The sequence below is a fragment of the Achroia grisella genome, unplaced genomic scaffold, assembly GCF_030625045.1.
Source record: "Achroia grisella isolate CSIRO2021 unplaced genomic scaffold, CSIRO_AGI_Agris_v1 utg507, whole genome shotgun sequence".
NCBI lineage: Eukaryota > Metazoa > Arthropoda > Insecta > Lepidoptera > Pyralidae > Achroia > Achroia grisella.
Genome location: NW_026712901.1, coordinates 632472 through 659440, shown reverse-complemented (window position 1 = coordinate 659440; position 26969 = coordinate 632472). Strand labels below are relative to the sequence as shown.

General features: G+C 33.9%; 3 protein-coding genes across 3 annotated transcripts in view; 1 reads left to right on the top strand and 2 right to left on the bottom strand.

The window, feature by feature from the left end:
- Nucleotides 1–26969, bottom strand: part of LOC131846224 (uncharacterized) — a 658396-nt gene that overhangs the window by 207467 nt on the left and 423960 nt on the right. The window lies entirely within an intron of this gene.
- On the bottom strand, nucleotides 21407–22736 carry LOC131846227 (uncharacterized). Its single transcript, XM_059195480.1, has one exon. It carries the CDS (start codon nucleotides 22685–22687, stop codon nucleotides 21524–21526), a length of 1164 nt encoding a protein of 387 aa, XP_059051463.1. The 5' UTR covers nucleotides 22688–22736; the 3' UTR covers nucleotides 21407–21523.
- On the top strand, nucleotides 23539–25343 carry LOC131846226 (uncharacterized). Its single transcript, XM_059195479.1, has 2 exons — nucleotides 23539–23575; nucleotides 24087–25343. Exon 2 carries the CDS (start codon nucleotides 24101–24103, stop codon nucleotides 25316–25318), a length of 1218 nt encoding a protein of 405 aa, XP_059051462.1. The 5' UTR covers nucleotides 23539–23575; nucleotides 24087–24100; the 3' UTR covers nucleotides 25319–25343.

The window sequence follows — 26969 nt, the reverse complement described above, 5'->3', positions numbered from 1 at the left end:
TACATTTTTTTGTCTTTATTATACATTGTGTGATGAATCAAACCTAAGATTAACTCTAAATTAGCGGAGTATCCTAAAATCTAACATCCTCATCAATAAATTGTCATCAATTTTTAACAAGTTGAATGTCCACATGACGGTAAACGGTAACCGAAGCTTATATAGTACATGAACAGGGTACGAATCTTACCATGTGACGCCCGTATACCCCTTAGGCGAGTTAGTCCAACTAAGATATTATATATCTTGTCTTAGAATTTCCCTTATTTCACTCTTGTACTCTTTATAATTTTTTTCAGACTAATCTAATGCTGTTAGCCGCAGCTGGCCTTCGCAGCTTCACCGGACGTTAGGGGGCAAGAGCAGATGGCACTCCAAACCCACGGAAGGACTTATGGAGCGGCTGAAGGTCAACTCCCGCCTGACGGGTACGACTTTAGTCTGAGGGCACAGTGAGGGTTTGATTTGGACGGGGGATCGATAGGAGGGGCTCTGTATAGATTTTACAAAGCGAGCCGCATAGCTATCCATCATATTCCATTAAAAAAAACGCGCTACAATTCTATTTGACCAGGATAAAGTACCAAATATGATACCACTTAACCAAATTACCAGCAGACAAGACAATAAACAGATCAAATCTCTTTATTACTCAATAAAGCGGAACAACATAACTTGTCATGCTATGAATGTACCACAACATACCCCATTTATGTTCTAAACATAATGTTGTATTCCAACAGTATTATGGCATATCATACAGATATAGTCCACGCAGTTACAACTGGCGCGAACTGGCGAATGGCGGCTAAGATTGAAAATTCAAAATTGAAATTAAAAATAATTTATTTATGAGGAATTTTTAGCCCTTTATGAACGTCAAGTTTTATGTATTTAATTTTTTTCCCTTCTTTAATTTTTTAATTAAGAAAAAACAGTTTATTTACATTGTATACCGACTTATACAGGTGTCTACATCTAATAATAAATGAATTAAAAATTAAATATAATGTATAGTAATGTTATGAAGCTGAAGTTTATTTCTTGGTATGGTTGAATGTCCTAATCTCGGAAACTAACTGTTTCGAATTGAATAATTATCCTAGGGTTGGATACACAAAATGTCGACATAGGCTACTCGAGAGACTACAGCATGTCTCTCGAGAAGCCTTTCGAGAAGGTAAATCTAAATTTAAACCTTATCTTTATATGAAAAAGGAAACAAAGTCGCAAGTAATACACAGTCTTATATAATTACTAATATCTATAACATTTGCGACGCAAATAATTCTGTTTATATTTCGCGTACGAATCAAGATAATCATTTAATTAATATACAAGGAAAATATGTAAGGAAATTGGAACTTTCATCCCTACTCGATTAATATTAATCGATCATCAATTAAGGTTAGATTAATTAGATTAGACGAGATAAGATTATATATTTATTTATTAATATAAAAGATAAAATGTTTGGCGTACTTAACATCTTAGGGTGTTCTACTAACTATTGGTAGTGCAGTGGGAGAGAAAAGTATATATCTTTAGATATTACAGACATATTATAAAACATTATATCATATCCCTAATCATTACATAGTATAAAATAGTCGTGATCGCTGTCTGTCCGTCCCTATGTATGTAATGCTAAACTACGCAACGGATTTTGAAGCGGTTTTTTTTTACGAAACCGGGGCGAGTAGCTAGTAATATTATAAACGCGAAAGTTTATGAGTACGGATGGATGTTTGTTACTCTTTCACGCAAAAACTACTGATCAAATTTTGATGAAACTTTACAGTAATATAGCTTATACATTAGAATAACATTGGCTGTAATTTTCACGCGGATGACGAAGCATAGCTAGTAATAATAAAATATTTAAGTAAATTGTAACTAATAGTCAGAACGCGAAATTGTTTGTTACGTTTTCATGCTTTTATGATTAGAATGCTTTTTAAGGAGAACCTTCTTATTAATATTTTGCTATTTGTAAACTTTTAACGTTGTACTATTTATAGTCGCTATCTCTCCAACTAAACTTTTCTTATTCTGTCATTCTTCATCCAGTTAGCTTATTCGAAATTGAGTGTAACATAATTACTTGGTATTTTATATTTATATATAATATGTATGTGTATATAAATTGTATTATACATATATATGTAAGTAGTATATATAAATTATTATTATTTAGTATTCCTATGCCTTTTTTATTTGTCTAGTCTATTCTTGCGCCATCTACCACTTTCTGTCTTCTCTCCTCTACCCAAAGGGTGTCTGGATGAGATTGCTTAAACGATAAGACCGCCTTTTGTACCTTATTACTTATTTGTTCTTCGTATAATTGTTTGTCTTTCTGGTGCAATAAAGTATTAATAAATAATAAATAAATAAATGTAAAATAATACATTTATATTAATTTATAAATTAGTAAGTATATTATATAATAAATTTACCAATTTTAATTGCACCAGTCGTACCCTTATGTTACATTAGTGAGAACATTAGAGGACATTGCACTGTGTTCAGGTAACATCTTTGGGTGCCTGTGACCATTTTATGCAGAGCCGTCACGATAACACGTAATACGGATATTAAGCAGTTACGTGAGATGTTAGAGATCTTAGTAAATTGGACGCTTTGAAATGAGGATAGTGGAAATGTAAAGTGATTTATCGTGATCATTACCTACGATGTCTATTAGGTAGCTTTATACTCACATATTACCATCATCCGTTTTTTCATTTAACTTGAATGGTAAACAAACTAATGGCTGACCTGATGGTAAATGAATTATTTTATGAATATTACGGGCATCATATCGTCACACGTCCGCGTTATGCCTCATGTTACCATTTCAGAGGTCTGAAATATTTTGATTTCTTGTGCGTATCCGTAATTTAATTTTCAAACTTGAATAGTAAACAAACTGTTGGCCCGATACATGGTAAGTGGCCACTGTCGCCTATATATTTCACACCTAGAACAATATTGGATTAACTCTAAATAAGAAATATTTGAAATCGGAATTAAAGGCTGAAACTTTAGAGTGTATTTTTCAACGATCGCACTTAAGTGATATGTATCATCATTTTTAACACGCACTGCGAGAGAGTGGTTTTACTGTTCCCGGAGAAACACAACCTCGGACTCTTCAAATCTATGGTGAATAGATTTCTTCTGGGTAAGCACGCGTGGGAAGGCCTCCAGCAAGGTGGACCGACGATCTGGTCAAGACCGCTGGAAGGCATTGGATGCGGGCAGCGCAGGACCGATCGTCGTGGAGATCTTTGGAGGAGGCCTATGTCCAGCAGTGGACGTCTTCCGGGCTGCAATGACGATGATGAAGCACGCTACATCCTAGGTCCACCAAATTAGGTAACACCAAGCGCAAACTCATTTTTAATAAATAAAATATATGTACATTTCTCTCTTCAAACAGAAACATAGCTTACAAACTAAGCTGCTTGGCGCTGAAATAAGTGCCCATGTAGATGATTTAATACAAAGTCTATCACGAGGATTGAGGCATAAATTGTTTGACCGTTATAAGGGATGAAAATAAAATCGCTAGTGCATTTTAAACTAGGATGTGCGAAAAACCGCGTTTGCGATCGTTGGTGGGAAATTATTAAGCAATACTTTGGTGGGGAGGATTATTTAAGGGATGATAATGAACGTACACCCGCCTGCACTAACGGTATATGCTGGCGAGGCACCAGTGAAGAAGGATAAGCATGAAGTCAGGACCGGTTGCTCGTCGTGGCAATTCGCCCCGATGGGCAAACGGTCAAGGTCAATTTCTGGTAAATGGGCTTTTTAAGGGATGATAATGGAATGATGCACTCGCTTGCACTAACGGTATACGCTGGCGGGACACCACTGAAGAAGGATAAGCATGAAGTCAGGACCGTTTGCCCGTCGTGGCAATTCGCCCCGATGGGCAAACGGTCAAGGTCAATTTCTGGTAAATGGGCTTTTTAAGGGATGATAATGGAATGATGCACTCGCTTGCACTAATGGTATACGCTGGCGGGACACCAGTGAAGAAGGATAAGCATGAAGTCAGGACCGGTTGCCCGTCGTGGCAATTCGCCCCGATGGGCAAAGGGTCAAGGTCAATTTCTGGTAAATAGGCTTTTTAAGGGATGATAATGGAATGATGCACTCGCTTGCACTAACGGTATATGCTGGCGGGACACCAGTGAAGAAGGATAAGCATGAAGTCAGGACCGGTTGCCCGTCGTGGCAATTCGCCCCGATGGGCAAAGGGTCAAGGTCAATTTCTGGTAAATAGGCTTTTTAAGGGATGATAATGGAATGATGCACTCGCTTGCACTAATGGTATACGCTGGCGGGACACCAGTGAAGAAGGATAAGCATAAAGTCAGATCCGTTTGCTCATCGTGGCGAATTTACCAGAAATTGACCATGAATGTTTCCAGGAGGGACCGCGTGGAGGTCAAGCTGACCTGGTATATTACTAGCAATATACCATAGGCTACTATGCTAATTAGTAACAATACGATGCCCCCCAGGGAGAGGCTCGTATTAGGAGAGTACTGAGTGCCATACGTGTACCTTTCATAAAAATATTAGGTAACGTTAAAACATACATTTCTAGACAATAAAGTACACAAAAATAACCATAGTTACAAGTACATATTAAAATATATAATAAACTAGCTGTACCCGGGACTACGTCCGCTTGGAATTTTTTTCTAAATATTTGATTTATTTTTCTAAAATAAAATATTTTTTAAAAATAAAAGTAGCCTATGTTACTTCTTATTACATCAGCTACCTTGCCAAAAATCCCGTCAGAATCGGTCCCGCCATTTCAGAAATTAGCCGGAACAAACAGATTGACAGACAAAAATTGTAAAAATGTTATTTTGGTGTATATATCGTAAATTTCATATGCATGTAGTAAAAAACGGTTATTTCAATATTACAAACAGACACTCCAATTTTATTTATATGTATAGAAGATTATATATATGTGGTATCTTGCTTACAACCATCATTGAATATCTACGTCCTTATTAGCCCCAAACTTTATTATTACTTTATTACTACTACGTATATTGTACAATGTTCTCGTGCAGCCAAAAATCGTACCAGGTGGATATAAATTGCAAGGAGCCCTGTCGCCAAATACCACAAGATACCAAGATATACCATCATAAAAGTCGTGACCACTCACGAGAGACTGCCAAAAGTGATCTACTGAGACTTTCGTATTCATAATATACGCCACACGTAAAATATGCGATTTTTCTGCTCGTATGTTTCCAGCTGAATAGAGTTCTGTAAGTCGTTTAGTGTGACAGACACTTGGAATCCTAGCAATCTCCCTATATACACACCTTGAGGCTGACATTGGGAGATATGGGGTCTCAAACGCTTTACTGCCACAGTATATATAATCAAAAGCAGTAGGTAAGTTTTCAAATATTATAAACTATGCTGTGTCCCACAGTTCCACCCGCGTTAAATATCAGTATATAAATTTCAATAAAAAATATAGCTTATTGTTATTCTGATGTATATTACTGTAAAGTTTTATCAAAATCCGTTCAGTAATTTTTGCGTGAAAGAGTAACAATCATCCATATAAAGTTTCGCATTTATAATGTTACTAAGATTATTACTATTATAATTTCTTTATCCTTTACTAGCTGCGCCCGCGGTTTCATCCGCATGAAATTTGTAGCCTATATGTTATTCTGATTGATAAGCTGTATTACTGTAAAATTTCATCAAAACCCGTTCATTAGTCTTAGCGTGAAAGTGTAACAAGCATTCATCCATCGTTACTGACAAACTTTCGCGTTTATAATTTTTAATTATTGATGTTTCTAAGGATAACATCCCAGACGACCCAGGACAGAACGTCCTGGCGAAGACTGGGGACTGAAGATATATATATTTTATATTATATTTTTAGTTACAAGAGAAACTACGGTCGCTGATGCTAAAAGACATATATTTCAAAAGTGACAAATAATAGAACAATAGAAAATGAATTATAAATATATATAAAAAAATACAATAAAAGTCTAAAAAGGTGCGTCGTGCACAATAATATTATTAAGATTTTTATATATATACAGGAAAATTGCAATACAAGAAAAATGCTAGAAATACGCAGATTGATTTGAAGGATTGTCAAGAAGTGAAGTTATATATTATGTATTATGACTATTAGTTTTTGAGTGCACGAGTAAGAAACATACATCCATACTCACAAACTTTCGCGTTTATAATATTACAATTTCTTTATCCTTTATTCTACATACGCATAGGGAAAAAAAAGTAATATTATAAATGAACAGCTTATCTCTAAGAAGAGATTGCTTCCAGCTAACCTAGAAAATATTATAGGATAATCTATTTACTAGATTATCTATACATATGTGTACGAAAAAAAAAACATTAAGATATTGTCGTATATATTTATAACAAACAGTCAGTACCCTAAGAATGAATAGACACAAAAATTTGGTTTTCAATGGTACATAACATTTTAGAACGGTAAAAATTTCCAATACGTTTAAAATACTAGTCTATTCCCTGTTTCCCTTGTTTGTAAACATGTTCTCATATTTCATTTTGATGAGAAAAAACCCTATTGACCTTTACAATAGGATTTGTTTTGCATAAACACCCGAATTTAGGCTTCTACGAATTACACCCTAACAACAATAACATATTAATAATATACTGTATTTGTTTACAAAAACAAATTAATTCAGTTATCTAATTTTAGTACATAAGGGTGTATTGTGTTCTAGTGGATCCAAGCCTAAGATTCATAACATAATATATATCCTATGTTGCCCTGAAATAACGTGATCTTTCAAACAGTCAGATAATTTCTAAAATCGGTGCAATGTTTCGGACAATCTGGACAATTCACATAGCGCCATCTAGTCCCAAGCAAAGCAGAATATGTGTTATGGGGACTGAAAATTGATGTATCCATATATATATCCATATGAATGGATGCTAGTGTATGGAAAATGATGATATATGTATGTATACTTAAGTATATTATTTTTTAAATGCATACTTAATACACGTAGATTATAACAAAGTGCGCTTCTTTAGTATTACAACATTAGTATGTTTTTTTTTATTTATTTATTTCAGACTACTAGGCCTATTTTATAAATAAGTTAGCCACGATAGTGCCAATAGTCCACCACTGGCCGAAGACCATTAGTGGTGTATTCATGAAGAAGTATAGATTATTAACTATTGACATCGACTTTTCTCGGCCGATACCCGATTACCAATAATCTGTTAATATTACTGTGCTTAATCTTATTAATATTATAAACACGGAAGTTTTTGAGTGCGGTTGGATGGACGTTTGTTTCTCTTTCATGTAAAGACTACAGCATAAGAGTTTTTCATGAAGGGTATATTAAGGTTCCTTAAGGGTCGGCAACGCGCACGTGACACCCCTGGTGTTTCAGGCGTCCATAGGCTACTATAACCATTTACCATCAGATGGGCCGTATGGTTGTTTGCCACCATAGTATTATAAAAAAAACTACTGAATGCATTTTAACGAAAACTTTACAATAATATACCTTACACATCAGAATAACACATAGGCTATTAATCTCACGCGAGTGAAGCCGCGGGTACAGCTAGCTCTTTGTGTATATATCGCGGGTGCAAACATTTGTATTCGTGACTGTGATTGTTTGTATCGGTTTGGGTGTTTTCTGTGTACAATATATATGTATTTACGAAAAAAATACATATTTGTATCAGTTATATAGTACTAATAACACAAGTTTTAGGTAGCTTAACTTGGGTCTAGATTGCTCTATGTGAATTGTCCTGAGATTATTATTAATAATATCTAAATCATTATAGAAATGATAATTTATAAGACGGTCTCTTGTAAATACATAATATACATAATATTATGTATTTACAAAAATAAAATATCTATGTATTTATATCAGTACCCATAACACGAGCTTTGCTTACCGTGGGACTAGATGACGCTGTGTGAATTGTCCAGGGTTATTTATTATTATCTGTAATTCATTTGTTTGCATAAATGAACTACTACAATTCGAAGAAACAGCCTATCTAGAGCATAACTTTGATTTAACATCAATATAAATGGAGTTAAACTACTGTATGTATTTCCTCTGTGAGTGGAGTATCGTCCGCAGTACGGAATGTGTATCTATTTGACCAATTTCCACTTCATTTGGCCGGCGGTGTCATGAAATTCGCCAGTCACCCACTAATGGAGCGCTGATGTAACTTTGCCTTTTATAAAGCTTCATGTTTAAGAAACTTCACTTCCAGATAAGAGAAGACATTTGTTGGGTATTTTTTGGGGCCAGAACCGATAGCATTTTTTTTAATGTATTTGCTACCATACAATTTTCTAAGAGGTGTTTATAGTAGAGCCGCACTATTCTGCCCCACTTGTAGTCTACAATACAGTTACATAGTGGACTACTGTAATGCATTTTGCAGTAGTTCCATAACATAAGGCTCTACATGCCATGTCGGTGTTTCGGCCCCTTAGAATCTTTGAATTGAAGTCCAAGTCACTTTTAAGTATACTTACAAATCTACATACAGATATTGCTAAATCTAAAATAGATATATTTGTTTGTCATTAATCCACTCTATGTTATTTATCCCATCGGACAGAATAAGAATATGTAAAAACCTATGGTTTCGGATGTGAATGAATTATTTTCTATCAGAACCACAATATTGTCAGATACCAAATTAAAAGTCATAGTAATAGAAATAATCTTTAGTAAAATAAACTTAATGTAAGCACTTTTGAATAGTCATATTTTTTTATTCCACCACACATCCAGACCCAACACAAGAAGAATGAGTAAAAAAGGGCTGCTGTATAATAAATGTTTAAGATTCGTTACATTCACTAGCGGCGTCCTCAGACTAAAGTCGTATCCGTCAAGCAGGAGTTGGCCTTCAGCCATTCTATAAGTCCTTCCGCGGGTTTGGAATGCTAGCTACACTCGTCCAAATCGTCCGCTAAAGCTGTAAAGGCCATGCGGCCAACAGCATTAGAGTAGTCCGAATAAAACTCATGCGTTGCTATTCATGAGGACTAGGCTATCATGCCTTTATATGCTGTAATTTCAATGCCTTTTAATCAAAACACGGCCTAAAAAGAAAGCTGCTTGGCGGTGAAGCTGTACGGCCAGCTGCAGCCAATAGCATTAGAATAGTCCGAAAAAATCACCATCCTATGCAGTTGACGACTTATTTGTTATAAAAAAACAACGAAACATCGACATTATCGATTATATAAAAAAATAATGAGTATAAAAATAAAACTAAAACACGTGTAATACCAAAATCATTTGACATTAAATATTTATTACACACAGACAGTCCAACAAACGACATTTAATTGTATATTTATCGTACGTCATAAAACTCTTGATCGCCGCCTGAATACCATCGTTCTATATTCTCGTACGTTACACTTCACGTGACCCGTATAAGAAGGGGTGTAAGGTCGAAAATCAGTTTTTTGTAATTGGAAAATGTTTTGTTCGTATTAATGGTTCTAGTTGTTGAGCAGTAAAATCACGTATCGATATAATCGCCTAACGATTTATACTCATGTTCAACACAAAGATATATTATGTTGGCGGCGAAAAAACAATATGAGTGAAAATATGGTATTAACTGGCATTTGAAATATTTATAGTGAAATTTAATAGTTGGTGTTGGTATTCAATTCTGTCTGTATATATGTATATGTACAAGACATAACTCGATATAAAGTTGTAATTACAAAGCCACAAATACATATATATATATATATTATAAAAATTTCGTGAACATTTTCTTAATAAATGATTAACGGAATCCATGCCAATATTATAAATACATAAGCGTGACTATATGTATGTTACTTTATCACTACTAAACGGCTGAACGTATCTGAATGAAATTTACATAAACATAAATTGTAGCATGAGGAGGACATAAGAGTTTTATATCTGAAAAAGAAGTCGCTGAAACCAGCTAATAATTATGAATACATATGTTTCTTAGAGAGTAGATAGTGGTCAATCAACATTTGTAATAAAGGGTACATAAAAAAATATAATTTAAATTTCTAATGGTCATGAGTAACATTGGTGTGTGTAAATATGTCTCTATCTGTCTGTCTCTTACACATTCAAGATCTTACAAATTTTACGTGAAGGACGACTGTATCAGGACGTATACCGTGTTTTATAACAAAAGATAGACGAAGTCACAGGTAACAGTTAGTCAATTTTACTTACGTGTTATCATGAAATTATAGATAATACATAGGTACATATATACCTATTAGAGCAGTACAATATAACGACAAAACTCAAAACTACATTCCGTATCACCAACATCGCCTAATTAAACCGACTCCTATAAAGAGCAGAAACAATTTCAAATATCGAACCCACCCGATAGGATATAATAAAACCGTTTGAAACGGTATACGTAATGAATACCGCTGAATCCAAACGCTCCAAATGTATTCTTTTGATATTTAAATCATTGACTAATGAAATGATCCCTTAGGAGTGTTTCAGCACTGAGATATTTCAACGCAGGTGTATATCCGTACATCGATACCGGTTGAGAGCGAATTTTAAAATTTCCGACTTACACCGCTTTGTTTCGTGTGTTTGTATTTGCATTAACTCTTTGCTGGCTTTATACGATAGGAAGTTTTACATTCTATTCACGTGCAACAAAAGGAATAGATCTTTGCATTCGTCAGAGGTACTGCGAGGGCGCTGTTTTTGATCTCCGACCCTCCTTTTCAAATTTTCAGTAGATTTAAATGAAGAACATTAGAAGCATTTTACAAAGTAGATTCTAATGAACATGTACTTTAGAAGTCTTTTACTAAATTTTATATCAATCTTATACTTAAATTAAATTGCGTGGTATATTTATTATGTATTTGATACTCAACAAATTATTTCCTTTTAATAAATATGCAATAGCGTATGCTACTGGTCATTACATTTTCCCTAATTTTATTTAAACATGAATTTGTATATGATCATGTACAAGTATCACTTGAAAAGAATAAAATCTGAGTTCTTTTTAGATTGAAGTAAATTCCACTTATCATAAGAGTGTGTAACAGATCGACATGTATAATGATATGTATTTTAATTTGATTTCCACGACACTATCAGCTTTTTTAGATAAATCTAATCTAGGTCAGTTCTCTTAATACAATCTACCATCACACCAAATATAATTAAAATCAGTTCGGTAGTTAAGTTTTAAAATGACAACAGTCAGACAGACAGTTACACATTTAATATTAATATGTTATTTGAAAACAATTCATGGAAGTAAAAGAAATGGGAACGCCTTACGAAGTACATTAATATTAGTCATAAATTCCCAGCATAATAACTCAAGTAAAACTTCTGCCTTGAAGTAATGAAACAAGTTTTCCAATTAAAATATTAATAAAAGAAACGTCCATACTAATACGTATTGATCTCATTTTGACTTCATTATATTATATTTCCATATATTTACAAACATTTCTTGTGTACTTTCTGATATGAACAATTTACACCTAACGATTAGCGCACTAGAGTTTATAATATCAAAATAGTGAACGAGATTGACTACACCAGATTAAACTCGTACAAAGCTATGTATTTAAAAAAAAATATTACAAGACTATTTAAATTAAAAAATACTAAAGATTATTTGTGTGCACATCCATGAAATTACCATTGGATCAGTTTTACTACTTATTAGTGATTTTCCTACTAGAAATAGTATTTTTTTAGTATAGTTAGATTTTAATAGTGGGAATGAGAAAATAATAATTAAAAATTGAAAAGGTTTATTTCACATTTTCGTGAAATGAATAGTGTCAAAAAATATTTCAGCTATTTTTAACAATTCTAAGACGGTACTGCACTGAAATCATATTTTAAAACGACCAAAGATTTTTGTAATGTATAATTCAAAATTTACTTTACAGATTTTTTTATTTAATTTTCACTCATACATACATTCCTAGCCACTTATTTTCAGTAATTATTAACAGAGAGTTCATTTAGTTCACTTTTATAATTTACTACTCACAGTAGTAAATTATAGAAATTAAATGCAAAATACCTTCCAATCTATAAAACCGTGCTCTCCGTCGCGTATAAATAGACCCGTAGACAAGATGATATCTTTTAATATGCTTCATTTTCCTTACCTGGAACAAAGAATAAAAATATTATTCAGCTTGTTTGTAAAACAACATCTCAATTTGTAATTAATCCTGTTCAAGTTAATAAGCTTGCAGTATTTGAGAAGTTTCATCAAAAGCGAAGTAAGAGATTAACTGTTGTTTGTTCATAAGAAACGACGCATCTTGTATTTTGCTCTTTACGTAGTATTTTTTTTTATTGATCTCCGTGGGTCAGTGAGAGGCAAAAGAGGTATATATGGGGTTTAATTACGTGCTCAATGTAATTAGTTTTCTATCTATTATATAACATTTTATATTTTCACTTTTTCTCTAATCTTTACCTATATATAAATATTATATATAGATATTAGAGAGCAAGAATGCGATATATGAATATATGACATTCATGACTGTGATTCTTTATATTGGTATGGGTGTTTTCTATGTATATTATATACTAGCTGACCCCGCAAACTCCATTCCGCCTCAAAATTAAATATGTCGTATGTTTTTTGAAGTTTAGTTACGCAATAAATTCCTAAACGCACCATGTTTGACAGGTAATACCGTTTGTATGGAAAAATATAATTGTTGTTTTTACTATTTTACATGAAATTTCTTCATATTTTATCACCGTTTAAACCTTCCCTTTACTTCCACGCAGATTTCTACACTAAAATTAGACAAATCGGTTCAACCGTTCTCGAGTTTTAGCGAGACTAACGAACAGCAATTCATTTTTATATATATAGATATGCAAAAAATTAAAAAAATATTTGTATTTAATACCTATAACACAAGCCCTCCTTAGCTTGAAACTAGATGGCGCTGTGTGAATTCTCCAGAGTTATTATTATTTGTATACAGGCCACTACCACTTTCCATCAGATGAGCCGTTAGCTTGTTCAACATGCCAGTTAAAAAAAAAAGTAACATATTTTCTCAAAACGCGATTGCAAAATGACCTAAATCACTGCTTTTAACGACTGTTATCCTCTGACAACTTGAGAGACCATAGGCTTGTATTCTCAAGTCGGTTGGCACAAAGCCAAACTTCGAGAGTAAAAATGCTGAAAAAAATTGTGAACCACGTGTATCCAGTCCTTATCTTTCTTTTCTTAAGCAATAATTTGTCCACTGAACGTGTAATGGTAAGATTACAAAAATCTAGGTAGATTTTTCCACTTCAATGTTTTAAATATTAATAGTAATATCCCTAATACTAGCTGCGCCCGCGGTTTCACCTGCATGAAATTTATAGCTTGTATTATTCGTATAAGCTATATTACTGTAAAGTTTCGTCAAAATCCGTTCAGTAGTTTTTGTATGTTTACGTGTGCGACGATGTTTGGCCTTTCTATAAAGTTGGACAATAAGATCGGCTGCCATTTTCTTTACATAAAAAACTGATTGGACGATAAACAAATATAAAAATATCAAGTTCCAATACAATTAACAATAGCAGAATGGGGTCGATAGAAATAACGCTTCCTACCGATGAATCAGTAGCGAAATGTATGAAAAATTATGTAACTAGGGTTTGGTTGGGACGTGTCACATGCAAATATGGAACGTGAGGTCCGCCATTAACGTAGTGGGGTTCAGTATGAGGACACAGTGATGAGCGGGTAGCGGATAGCGGATAAATTATAAATATTATTTTTCTGACTACTCTAATGCTGTTGGCATGACAAGAGGGCACTCCAAAGCCCGCAGAAGGACTTATGGCATTAAGCTTGCCTTTTTTACAATAAAGCATAAAAATGCTGTTTTGTTACAAATGTGTGCATCGTGCGAGGAATCGAACTCGGGACTGTGGTTTGATAATAAAGTGGTGTGCTAAACCCCGCGCGTAGTAGAATTTGTACAAAATCTATCTCTACCAAAGTTACAATGTATTCTGTGATGTACAGACAGTCACACGCCCCGCTCCGCTCGTGTAATGAGAAACCAACCTTACAATGGGGTTTCAATGCATGAGATCGGATTTAAATTTCAAAGGGTGTGGCCTGAAACTGGAACGCTGCTTATTTTGAAATGTTACCTATTTATTTTCTAACTGCCTTTTGCCTGAATTAAATCTTGAATAATAATAATAATAATAATAATAATCCCAGGACAATTCACACAGCGCCATCTAGACCCAAGTTAAGCTAGCTAAAGCTTGTGTTATGGGTACTAGACAACTGATACAAATACATAAATATTTTTTTTTTCGTAAATACATACATATTATACATAGAAAATACCCAGACCGATATAAACAATCATGCTCATGAATACAAATGTTTGTGCCGTGCGAGGAATCGAACCCGCGACCATCGGTCGTGAAGCGGTAGACTGGACCGCTAGACCACCGAGGTCGTCAATTATATTAATAAATAACAACTCTTTATTCGATTAATGCTTTTTATATTATAGGAAAATTAACTATCGTGCCTATGAATGTTGCTATTTAAAAATATTAAATCATAAATTAATTATTAATTTTTTTTTTCTCTGGCCTACCAATAAATTACATTATATATACAATCTTTTTATTATTTAATTATATAGTACAACATATCTTTTACATATTGTAACATTATTGAAAAACACTGAATAAATATTTTTTATTTCTTTCTAATATACAGTTGTTACAACTCATATCTGTGATACATTGCGATTGCGGGCCTTATTGATACAACCCAGAATTCGGATGCGGCCCGCGGGCCGTGACTTTAACACGACTGCATTAGTTGATAAACACACTTGATTACAATGAAAATGAGATTACTTAAATTATTAATAGATCTCAGATAAACAACTCAGATTTTGTGACCATATTTATTCACACCGCGAACGAAACAAGAGACAGAGCTAGGTAAATGTAATCGTCGAAAATCAAACCCGTTACCACACAAGTCATTAGCCACGTCGCCGGGAGGGTCCACACAACATTCTGAACTAGTTAAACTATTAGCAGTTGGGGACGAGATAACGCGTGACGTCACGTGAGTTACGCGCTCCAGAGGTAAGGTCTTGACCACACTGTCGGCACTTTTTTATAATATCTCAGGACGATTACAATACAATGCCATCTAGTTCCAGGACAAGTTCTATGAGTGCTAGGCAACTAATAAAAATATTTAGATACACATTTTTTGTAGATACAAATATAATATACATAGAAAACACCCAGACTGATACAAACAATCATACACGTGTTCGTACCGTGCGAGGAAGCGGATCAGCGATCATCAGAAGTAAATCGGTGTGCCAAGACCTAGACCTAGACTCTAGACCAGAGGTTCCCAAACTTTTTTGTGTCGCAGACCCGTTGCCATAGTTTTCGGTTTTGGGTAGTCCATCCATTCTTACCTGGTATTTATTTTTTGTAAATTTCTAACTATAGTAAAGTTTAGTGTTAAAAACATAAAGTAAAAACAACAAGATGACCGCTGTCGTAGACCCCTTGCAGTTTGTCCTAGATGCCTGGGCGTCGATATAGACCACTTTGGGAATCACTGCTCTAGACCACCGAAGTGGTAATGACAATCAAGCTGACGAACCATTTAATGGTAAGTGGTAACCATCGCCTATCATGAACAGCACTACGGACATCATGTCCTATTCTGGTGCCAGTGATACTACTCATGCGTTGCCATTCAAGATGACTAAGATGTCATGCCTACTTGTTCTGTTATTTCACTGACATATCTCACCGTCTGACCAAAACAGCTAGCTAAGCTGCTTGGCGGCTGAGAGATGTCGGGTGAGGCAATAGCGACTAATGGAGAGAGAATACATTAGAGAAGATACTTGGGTCTTGATGGTCGAGTAGTGACCTACTAACTATCACCATCTAGTACTAATACAATAAATCTAATATTATTCAAAAGTGCTTGGAATGAGTTTATTTGAATACAGATTATTTCTATTTCTATGAGGACTTACCTACATTTCGAACATATGATAATAATAATAATATCTCAGGACAATTCACACAGCGCCATCTAGTCCCAAGCTAAGCAGAGCTTGTGTTATAGGTTCTAGACAACTGATATAAATACATGGATAGATTTTTTTTGTAAATAAATACATATTATACATAGAAAATACCCAGACCGATACAAACAATCATACTCATGAATACAAATGTTTGTACCGTGCGAGGAATCGAACCCACGACCATCGGATAGGAAAGCGGTGTGCTAAACCACTAGACCACCGAGGCTGTCAAATAGGATAGGTACATATTATTAAAAACAATGTTTTTTTTCGGAACCATCGGTATGAGTATTCGACTGATAATATGCCGTTGTTTTTTATTGTAATAATTCTAAAACCAATATTGATATCAATTTCAACACAGCGCGCTTTTTCCTCTGTTATTCCAAGCGTCGTAGAAACTCCGCCCGTGTGTACCTAGCTTACATTTCAATTTACTTATATCGCAAACATTTGACGTACCCTCTTCATTGAAGTTGGTTGGATTGTCAAATAAGTTTAGGTCTCTTGGTGAACCCTACTTCAGACCCTTGCAGACACTCCGAGTTCGCCTGACTGCTTCAACTTGATGCGAATGTAATTGATGATTAATAGGACCTCACTAGGTAGACATCGGTGCTGTATTGTCAAAATTGCTTTCTTGAAATAATGATAATAATTCTTTATTTTATTTTTTAAATCATTATTATGTTTTTAAAACTATTATTATTATTAATAAGAAAGAAAATATTATGTACTAGCTGTAGCCGCGACTTCGTCCACGTGGAATTTTATTTTATTTTTCTAAAATAAAAGTAGCCTAAGTTCCTTATCTACATCAGCTATCTGCCAAAAAAAGTCTCGTCAAAATCGGTCCAGCCACGTTAGAGATTAGCGGGAACAAACAGACAGACAGAAAAAATGTTATTTTGGTGTATGTACCATATTTATATTCATATGTGTGTAGTAAAAAACATGTTACAAACAGACACTCCAATTTTATTTATATGCATAGATTTGAGCGTGTTAGTCCGCAACCTCACCTGATGTTAAGTGATGATGCAGTCTAAGCTATTACACGCAAAGCTTTCTTGAAACATGATAGCATAGCGGTTTTATTGATTGCGACATGCATTCTTATGTAAAATGCGAATACTATACTATTGGTAATTTTTAGTAGCTATGACGTAGTTGACTGTATTCAGTAGTCATGCTCACTAAAATGTCCAGACATTCGGCGGCGTGATGGTAGAATATGGGCGAGCGCAGATATTCTTTCTTTTCTTTTCTTTCTTTCAGCATATATTTGTCCACTGCTAAACGTATTCCTCTTGCATAATTTTCACATTTTTCCACTTCAGTCTGTCTGTGGCGTGTCTTGTCCAGGTCGGTCCTGCCGTCTTCCTGATATCATCAGACCATCTGGCAGTTGGTCTGCCTACGCTTCTGCTTCCCATCCTAGGTCACCACATTAAGGATCTGTATGCCCATCTGTTGTTTTTGCTTCGGCATACATGACCAGCCCAACGCCACTTTAGCTGCGCGATTCTTTGGATGATGTCGGTAACTCCAGTGCGCCTTCTGAGCGCAGATATACCTGGCTCAAACCTCATACTCGTGAACGAGTGCTGCTTGTAAGGACTGGTCTGCTCTTATCACTACGACTGATTTAATCTTATTGTGTATTTTATATATGTACTGAATAAATTAGTGCAAGTAGGTAGTTTGTTTCACGTTTCGAATTAAAAATGTAAATTTACAACGATTATTTAAAAGAGCAACACGCAAGTTTCTTGCTCGTTTTTCTTATGATGAGACAGTCTTCCGAATGAGCAGTAGATTAAAAGATAGATAACTATGACTATTGAAAAGTGCTTAAATTAAGTTTATTTGAATAAAAGATTTTCTATTCTATTCTATAATTAGAAGAAAGTGTGTATAATGAATAGTCATTATATTACATAGGTACTTACTTAGGACTTTCTTTTAAACTTATATTTTTAGGCTGTTGATTAAATATAAATAAATATAAGGGGCTAAAATAATATAAAATATCGTTTTACGATGAAACTTTTTTTTTAAAGAACATTTTATTTTTTTATTTGGTCAATGTCAGTATTTCACCCGGACAAAGTCGCGGGCACAGCTAGTTAAAAATTAATGTTAATAATTGAATGTCCATTGCTGCAATCAAGTTTACCAAACTTCGAAAACTAGTAGTTCCGAGTTAAGATACCACTATTACTTGGTTCAATGGCGAACGATTAAACCAACAACTGCAAACTATTACGTAATGAGAGATAGATTTGTTTGTAACTAGTTCCGTGATTAAATCAATGGCATCTAGCATCTAGCGGTTTAGCAGTTCGCCTGACTTCCGATGGCCACGGGTTCGATCCTGGCACGGCACAAACATTTGTATTCATGAGTATGATTATTTGTATCGGTCTGGGTATTTTATGTGTACAATATATATGTATTTACGAAAAAAATATATATTTGTAGCAGTTATGTAGTACTAATAACACAAGTTTTAGGTAGCTTAACTTGGGTCTAGATGGCCCTATGTGAATTGTCCTGAGATTATTATTAATAATTCCTAAATCATTACAGAAATGATAATTTATAAGACGGCCTCGGTGGTCTAGTGGCTTAACACACCGATTCACTTCTGATGGTCGAAAGTTCGAACTCGCACGGGTCAAACATTTGTATTCTTTGGCCAATTTCAAAAGTTTGTTAACTTACCGTGCAAAGAAACGTATACGCTACCATCGGAAGTAAAGCGGTGTTCTAAACCGCAACACTACCGAGGCCGTCATATACATATATATATATGTGGAAACATTAATGATTGTTCATTTAGAGATATATGTACCCACTGTTTGTTTTTGTGGGTTTAAAACATTCAACCCTATCTCTGGCCACTGATATCTATTTGAACTCAACCCTTTAGCTATTAATAGGGACAATTTGTACAGCCAGTTATTACGTAGTACGAATCTGGGACATCTGTACCCTGAAGCCATGTTGGCGTGATATTTCAGTCTGATTATGTCTGTTGATAAATGGATGATTAAATTTTAATGTAATTCCCTCCAGAATTCGAATATAAGGGTATATTAAACTTGGTGGTGTTGCGGTTATACGCACTATAGTCGTGAGTTCGATGCCCGTACAATAAAAATTATTTTTTTTTTACTATATTTGTTTTTATCTTATGTGTATGTATTTTCTATATACGAGTGTCTTATGTATGTCTTTATAAATAAAAAAAGTCATTGGAGTATATGTATCTACATATAATATCACCAACTTTGCTTGGATTGTAATTAGATAGCGCTGTGTAGCAAGTTCAAGGAAATTTTTTTTTCTTTGCATAGGAATAAACTTATTTTTGCTATTGGATTAATAAACAATCTGACTAGTATAGCTTTTCGGCTTTTTATGGTATAGTATCCAATATAAAACATATAGATATATCCATCATCTTGCTATCCATCTATTACATTGCATGTCTCCTATTGCTGAGACCTAAGCAATTATAGCTGCGATTCTTGAAATATTACAGTTTCTTTCATTTAACACAACTATGCTCAGTCTCGACCTCTGGTATTTAACATTGCAAGTGAAGTCGCAAGTTAAAACTAGTGATTAATAAAGAAAATAAGTAAAGTACAGCATCAGGGAAATGTATGTGGCCGTAATAACGCATTAAGTTCATAACTCAGTTTATTGCTCCACCAGAAAGAGCAAAACAATGTGTTTAATATCCTTTGTGTGGATTTGCGGGACGCTGTAGAAAAAACACGCTTGCGACTGTAATCATAGATGGGGGTGCCAGATGCAATACTTTTTGATGTAAGTAAGAAGATTTAACCATACTTGAGGGGGCTAATAATTGCTCCTATTGATCGTAGTAATATTTCAGATTTCACACAGCGCCATGTAGTCCCAAGTTAAACAGAGCTTGTGTTACAGGTACTGGACAGATGATATAAATACAGACATAATATACATAGAAAATACCCAGACCGATACAATCATACTTATGAATACAAATGTTTGTGCCGTGCGAGGAATCGAACCCGCGACCATCGGACGTAAAGCGGTGTGCTAGACCACCGAGGTCGTCATACATACAATATTCAATTAAATAATTAAAAAAAAATCATAAGTAGCATACTTAATAAAATGTGATACTAACATCATCTTAATCAGTAATAAGATTGATCACGCCTCGTCTAGACCTCACGCGAAACTTAACCTACTCCCGGCCACAACAGCCTGTTCAAAATGGCCGCCTGACGTCAAAATTATAGGTTTACACCATTATATAATTATTAGGACGTGGGAAGTTTCTAGATACCGTTTCAACAGTATTATTAATACATTTAAATGATATATTTGCATTGTATAATAAATGTATGTCATTATTAACATACTATGATTAACTTGATACTGAAATGCTTGATTTTCTCTAACTATTATATATACTGTAGCATCACACCTGACAGATATAACTATATTCTAAGTGAGAGTTCTATATCTTAATCATTACATAATATAAAATTAAGTCGCTGTCGCTGTCTGTCCCTATGTATGCTAAAATCTTTAAAACTACGCAATGGATTTTGACGTGGTTTTTTTAATAGATAGAGTGATTCTAGAGGAAGGATATATAAAACATGTACACCCGTGCCAAGCCGGGGCGAGTAGCTAGTAATATTATAAACGCGAAAGTATGTGAGTACGGATGTTTGTTACTTTTTCACGCAGAAACTAATGAACGAATTTTGATGAAACTTTACTGTAATATAGGTTATATATCAGAATAACACATAGGTAGGCTATATTTTTATTTAAATTTAATGCGGCTGAAACCGCGGGCATGGCAAGTTTATATATATATATACATTTTATATTATACAAGACAAGAAATGATAGACAAACAGACCGCCCACGTGGTGGTAAACGGCAATCATACATACTACGGGTAATACTATAAAGGCGAAAGTAAAATTTGTCTATTTGTTTGTCACTCTCTTAAAGCATCTGCATGATGGGTGAAATAGATAACAAACTTTAGTCTTTCCAGAATAAAAAAAATATTTATTTATTCATTTCAATTTAATTCATTCTACGCTTCATTTCAATCATTTTCTCAAACAGTCTTTATTTTATTACCTACCATTTTGGCCAATCTCTCTAGAATTATTCAATTTTACGTTAAATAAAAAGATAAGTTCCAAAAAAAATTTATTCCATCTACGTTACGACATTATTTTAAATACATGATAAATGACATCTTTATTCCATATTAAATACTGGCAACACTGTGTCTACATAGGCCTCCTTGCTTAAACTATTTGCCATATACAGATCCCAATTTCTATCCAACTCCTTGTCTTTTAATATCATCATCTCATATTCATTGAAAATATATGTATTAAACTGGTTTAAATGCTGTTTATCAACTATAGATAATACATCTTTGATACTTTTCTTTAGATCAACTTCTTCCCGTTCCATATTTGTTGATAAGAACTCGGCAAGTAACGCTGCAGGCGTTAACATTTCTATATGTTTTGGCAATCTCAAAACAGTATGACCGTGTGCTTCTAACAGATTATCAATTTTATACACATTTTCTTTTGTATCTGTGTATTGTTTTACTAAACACATCAGTTCATATTTGGACAACTCCACGTGGTATGGTATGTCGTTATTATCCAACCATTCCATGATCTCTATACGGAGACTGTCCAACGTTGGCGTTTCTATGTACTTCCCGTTATGTTGCGATATATCTGGGATCACAATGACAGTTGAACTCATCAAACTGGGCAATAGAGTACCAGCTACAAAATTCTCGAAATTTTGTTCATTGAAATTGTCTATAATTTCCATATGTTGCACGCCGTTAAACGAGGAGTATGCGCAAATTAATCGTATAACCGCATCCTCTTCCTTACCAGAATATATCTTAAACTGTCTACTTGAATTGACATAATACTCGCATATGAAATAAATCATCTTTGGATCAAACATCATTACATTCGTGAAATATCGAAATCTCTCGTATGTGGCTCGTGGTCTTTCTATGACGACTAGCAAATCTTCTCGAATCTTCTTCCAGCAAAAATCCATCTGTATTAATAACGTTCTAAATCTACCCATGTCCATATAACATGGTAGTTTGCCTTGAAGATCCTCATACAACTCTTTGGTCGTTGGGAATTTATTGAAATTTATACAGTAATCACTATGCGCTTTATATACTACGGAACGATCGACATCACTTATTTTTGTAATATCCGATAATATAAACAAATTAAGTGACTTTGGATGTATATTTGTTAGTTTAGAAGCGAAAGATACGCCTGTAGTTACGTCCTCTTCATTCTGCAGTACTTTTAAAACATTTTTAAGTAATCCACATGTTTCAGGATAATTTTTCAAGTTTGAATCCATTATAGCACATATTATAAAAAAAACACTATATGTAGATATTTTAAATAAAATTCACGGGGTCAAATAAAGACTACGCGAAAGAAGCGACGTTCTAAGTTTGAATTTCGTTCATTGACTGCTGGCAAGTCGCGCGGGATAAAACCGAGCCGCGTGAGAGAGACAGAAATACTGCTGTTCTTTGCGCGCTTCCTTATACCAAAGGACAACAGCAGTTATTATTGTACGCACGTGTGAAATATGTGCATCTTTTCTAACATTTATTAATTGGACATTGTAGATGACAATTATTTTGGTAAATAATAATAACTTATACAGTTTACATATTCTTCAATCTGTAATTTACGATAAAAATAGGCAAGTAATTGCAATAATGCTATGTTTATATTAAGTCCACATTATTATGTATTGTTCTTTTAAAGATTTATTCAATTGTATTGTTTACATAATACACATGTTGATAATTAGATAACATCATAATTTGTATTTCTTAATTAAAAATAGGGTGTACAAAAACGCAAAATTTTAATAAAAAGTATTATAATGAAGACAAAGTGCCAAATAAGATAAATAAATAAATTCACTCCAATTAATACAGTTTTAAATAAATAAGCAACATAGTAAATTATATGATATTAAACAAGAAATATATTACACCGAAGCGAATTATTTGTCGTTAATGACGCATGCTAATTTAGCATAAAACTTAGGTTTGTGCGTATCACGATTTCGACGCGTGTAGGCAACGTCGACGGCCAGCCCTCTCCCCGCGCTCCCCTCGCGTCCCGCTCTCCACTCCTCCCCTCTGACGTCACCCCGCGCAATCCATCGCTGGATACGAACCGTGCCAGACGTTAGGTCTTATGTACTAAAAATAAATACAATTTAACCGTAAGTACATTTATTTCATTAACAATACCATATTTGGACGGTGTATTTTCGTAGTTTTAAAGTATATTTTCGTAGAAATGTTGCTTCTATGTTTTTATGTGGTACTTTATATCTATTTTGTTAAATTTTAACAAGTTTACAATATTCTTAGACGGTTAGTCGTAAAGTTGTATGCCGGGTGGTATCCTCGTGTAACTAAACCACTTTATTCAAGAATCGAAGTGAAAATATACCCATTAATTTTGTTGTTTTTTTTTATACTAAATTGATCACGTGATCGGAAAGTTTACTTATACACTATACCTACTATATAGTATATACAAATGTTTTAAAAACAATTTTCTTATTGAGGAATTCAGTTCCAAGAATACTTTTTATTTATACTTGAAATATTTTCCATTTTTTTTTATTTGTTAAATTCTTGTGTTTTATTACGCTTAATTTAATTGTAAGTATAGTATAGTATACTAATGTATATGTAATTAATAATTATACAAAGTTTATTTTTCAGTCTTAAACTCGGAGATGGCTGATCCTAAAATATTAGATATACAGAGAAAAATTAAAATAATAAATCACATTATAAAGGAATGCCAAAAGACTGGGGAGCCAGTTCACCAAAAACTTAAAACACATTATTATAAAAATGTAGCTAAATATACCGGGGAAAAGTTAGATGCCATAAAATATGCTCATTTCTCACCAACATACCCGGATCTTTGTGATAAAATCAAAGAGAATGACACAAAACAAATACCAAAATATAATAGTTCCGTTACACTTCGTCAGCTTATGGTTGATTACTATATAAAACAGCAGATACCTATACAAAAGAATCACATACCGTTACACATTAACACGTCAGATAGTCTCAAGAAATCTGGCTTCAAATGGCACGACATACCTGGGACTAACAAGTGCATTTTTATAGAGAACCCTGAACAACAAGCTAAAAGGATGCGCTACTTGATAAACATGAAAAAGTTCAGGGAAGAAAACAGACCAATCGTTTATATAGCACATGAAGTGATACAGGACACCGTACCAAGTAGTACAACTACTGCACAAGACCATATATTGATTGCTGCCTCTCCTCAGATAGGACTAATCGATTGTAGTATGGTGACATCGTCACGGCTTAACATAATAGAATGGTTTCAAATAATGGTTCAACCGCATTTGACTGAATCCCACGTTGTTGTCATTGGATCTGAATATCAAGAAACAGACGCTGATTTGGATGTGCCAAAGCCTGAAGATACTACAGCTAAAATGATATCATGGTTGGATAACAATAAAATAAATTACAAACAAACAATGCATAGATCTGAATTATATGCGCTAATAGAAAGGTACAATACGGCTGTTTTTAATGAAAGTTTACACAAGGAAGATGCAATTTTGAAAGCGCATGGTTTAGACGTACTGCGCAGACCTAATTGGGAAGTATTGGACTATTTCCAGCATATCTGGATAGATATTATGAAGGAAAATATGGATAAATCTAAATGTGATACAACTTTAAAAACATACATCCGATCGTATAATATGGAAACATGGCAAAAATTCGAGGAGATCATAGCTAAGAATGAACAAAGCATTTACGATGAAGATAGATTATTAGAGGACATTATTGATAAATTGTTAACTAAAGCTAAATACGACACATTGGAGAGCAATGACTTTTCAGCAAAAAGTGATGTTAAACCTTTTGATCCCTACGAGTATAATATTATATTGTAATATGTAGTGTTATTCATCTTGAATTAAAAACTTCATCACTAAATGAGGTTTTATTTCTACAGAGTATTAACGAAGCATTTGGTGATAACACCACTTACCAAAGTGACTTTTCTGTTTGAAATTTGACTAAAAGATGAAAGAAAGATAAAAAAAAATTACGTCTAATAATGGTTTATTTATTGTTCTTAGAATCATGAATTCGAATTCGGTCGATAATAAGGTAACATTCGATTATTTTCGTCTACCCCGTAAATGTATATCTTAGCATGAATGTATAATTAGCTAAAACATTTAGAAGCATTGTTAACTAAATGAATAATAATAGTAATCTCAGGACAATTCACACAACTCCATCAAAACCCAAGTTAAGCTAGCTAAAGCTTGTGTTATGGGTACTAGACAACTGATACAAATACTATATATTATACATAGAAAACACCCAGACCGATACAAACAATCATACTCATGAATACAAATATTTGTGCCGTGCGAGGAATCGAACCCGCGACCATCGGTCATAAAGCGGTGTGCTAGACCGCTAGACCACCGAGACCGCCATCGTAGTTGGAGTATATTCTATTTGTACGTTCTTTTCTACCTCATATTTGAGATCTATCTTTCATGCGATTCGTATACACGTTGAGGCGCCAAGAGAATAATAACAGACACACAAACAGGCAAATAAAATCTATATTAATAACTTCAGACTATTTACACAGTGCCATCTAATCCCAAGCTAAGCATAACTTATGTTATTGCTGCTAGACAACTGATAAAAATACATAAACACATTTTACTTGTAATTACATATATAAAGATTGGCCAGACCAATACAAACAATCATACTTGTGAATACAAAAATTTTAATCATGCAAATTCGAACTCGTTACCGTCGATGACGTAACTGCTAGACTACCGAGTTAGTGATAGTCTTTCAGACGTTCATAGTGATTTTAAAGATATATCACATTGTAATCATATTTAAGGGTATTGAGAACTTCACGCAAGTTGAGGAGGGGTCACCTTACTTCGTAAGTGGATTTCGAGATACCCCAGGGATCTTCATTGTGGATTTAAAGGGGGTTGAATTAAATAACTGTGAAACTATATTATAAGATTTTGTGTTTATAATGGATATTCATTTAGAAGTTAAGCTAAGTGTGTTTGGACAATTTTTAAATAATCGCTCTAAATATATAATAGTTTTATACTATACTAGCCGCGACTTCGTCCGCGTGGCATTTAAGTTTATTTTTCTAAAATAAAAGTAGCCTATGTTATTCTTTATTACATCAGCTGCCTGCCAAAAAAAAGTTCCGGCAAAATCAGTACCGTCATTTCAGAGATTAGCCGGAACAAACAGACCGACAGACAGACAAAAATTGTAAAAAATGTTAATTTGTTGTATATACCGTATTTACATATATTGAAATGCGTGTAGTAAAAAACGGTTATTTCAACATTACAAACAGACGCTCCAATTTTATTTATATGTATAGATAGTTTTATTATATATAATGATAACAAAGTCGCTGTAGCTGTCTGTCCGTCCCTATGTATGCTTAAATCTTTAAAACTACGCAACGGATATTGAAGTAGTTTTTTAATAGATAAAGTGATTCAAGAGGAAGGTTTATATATGTATATAATA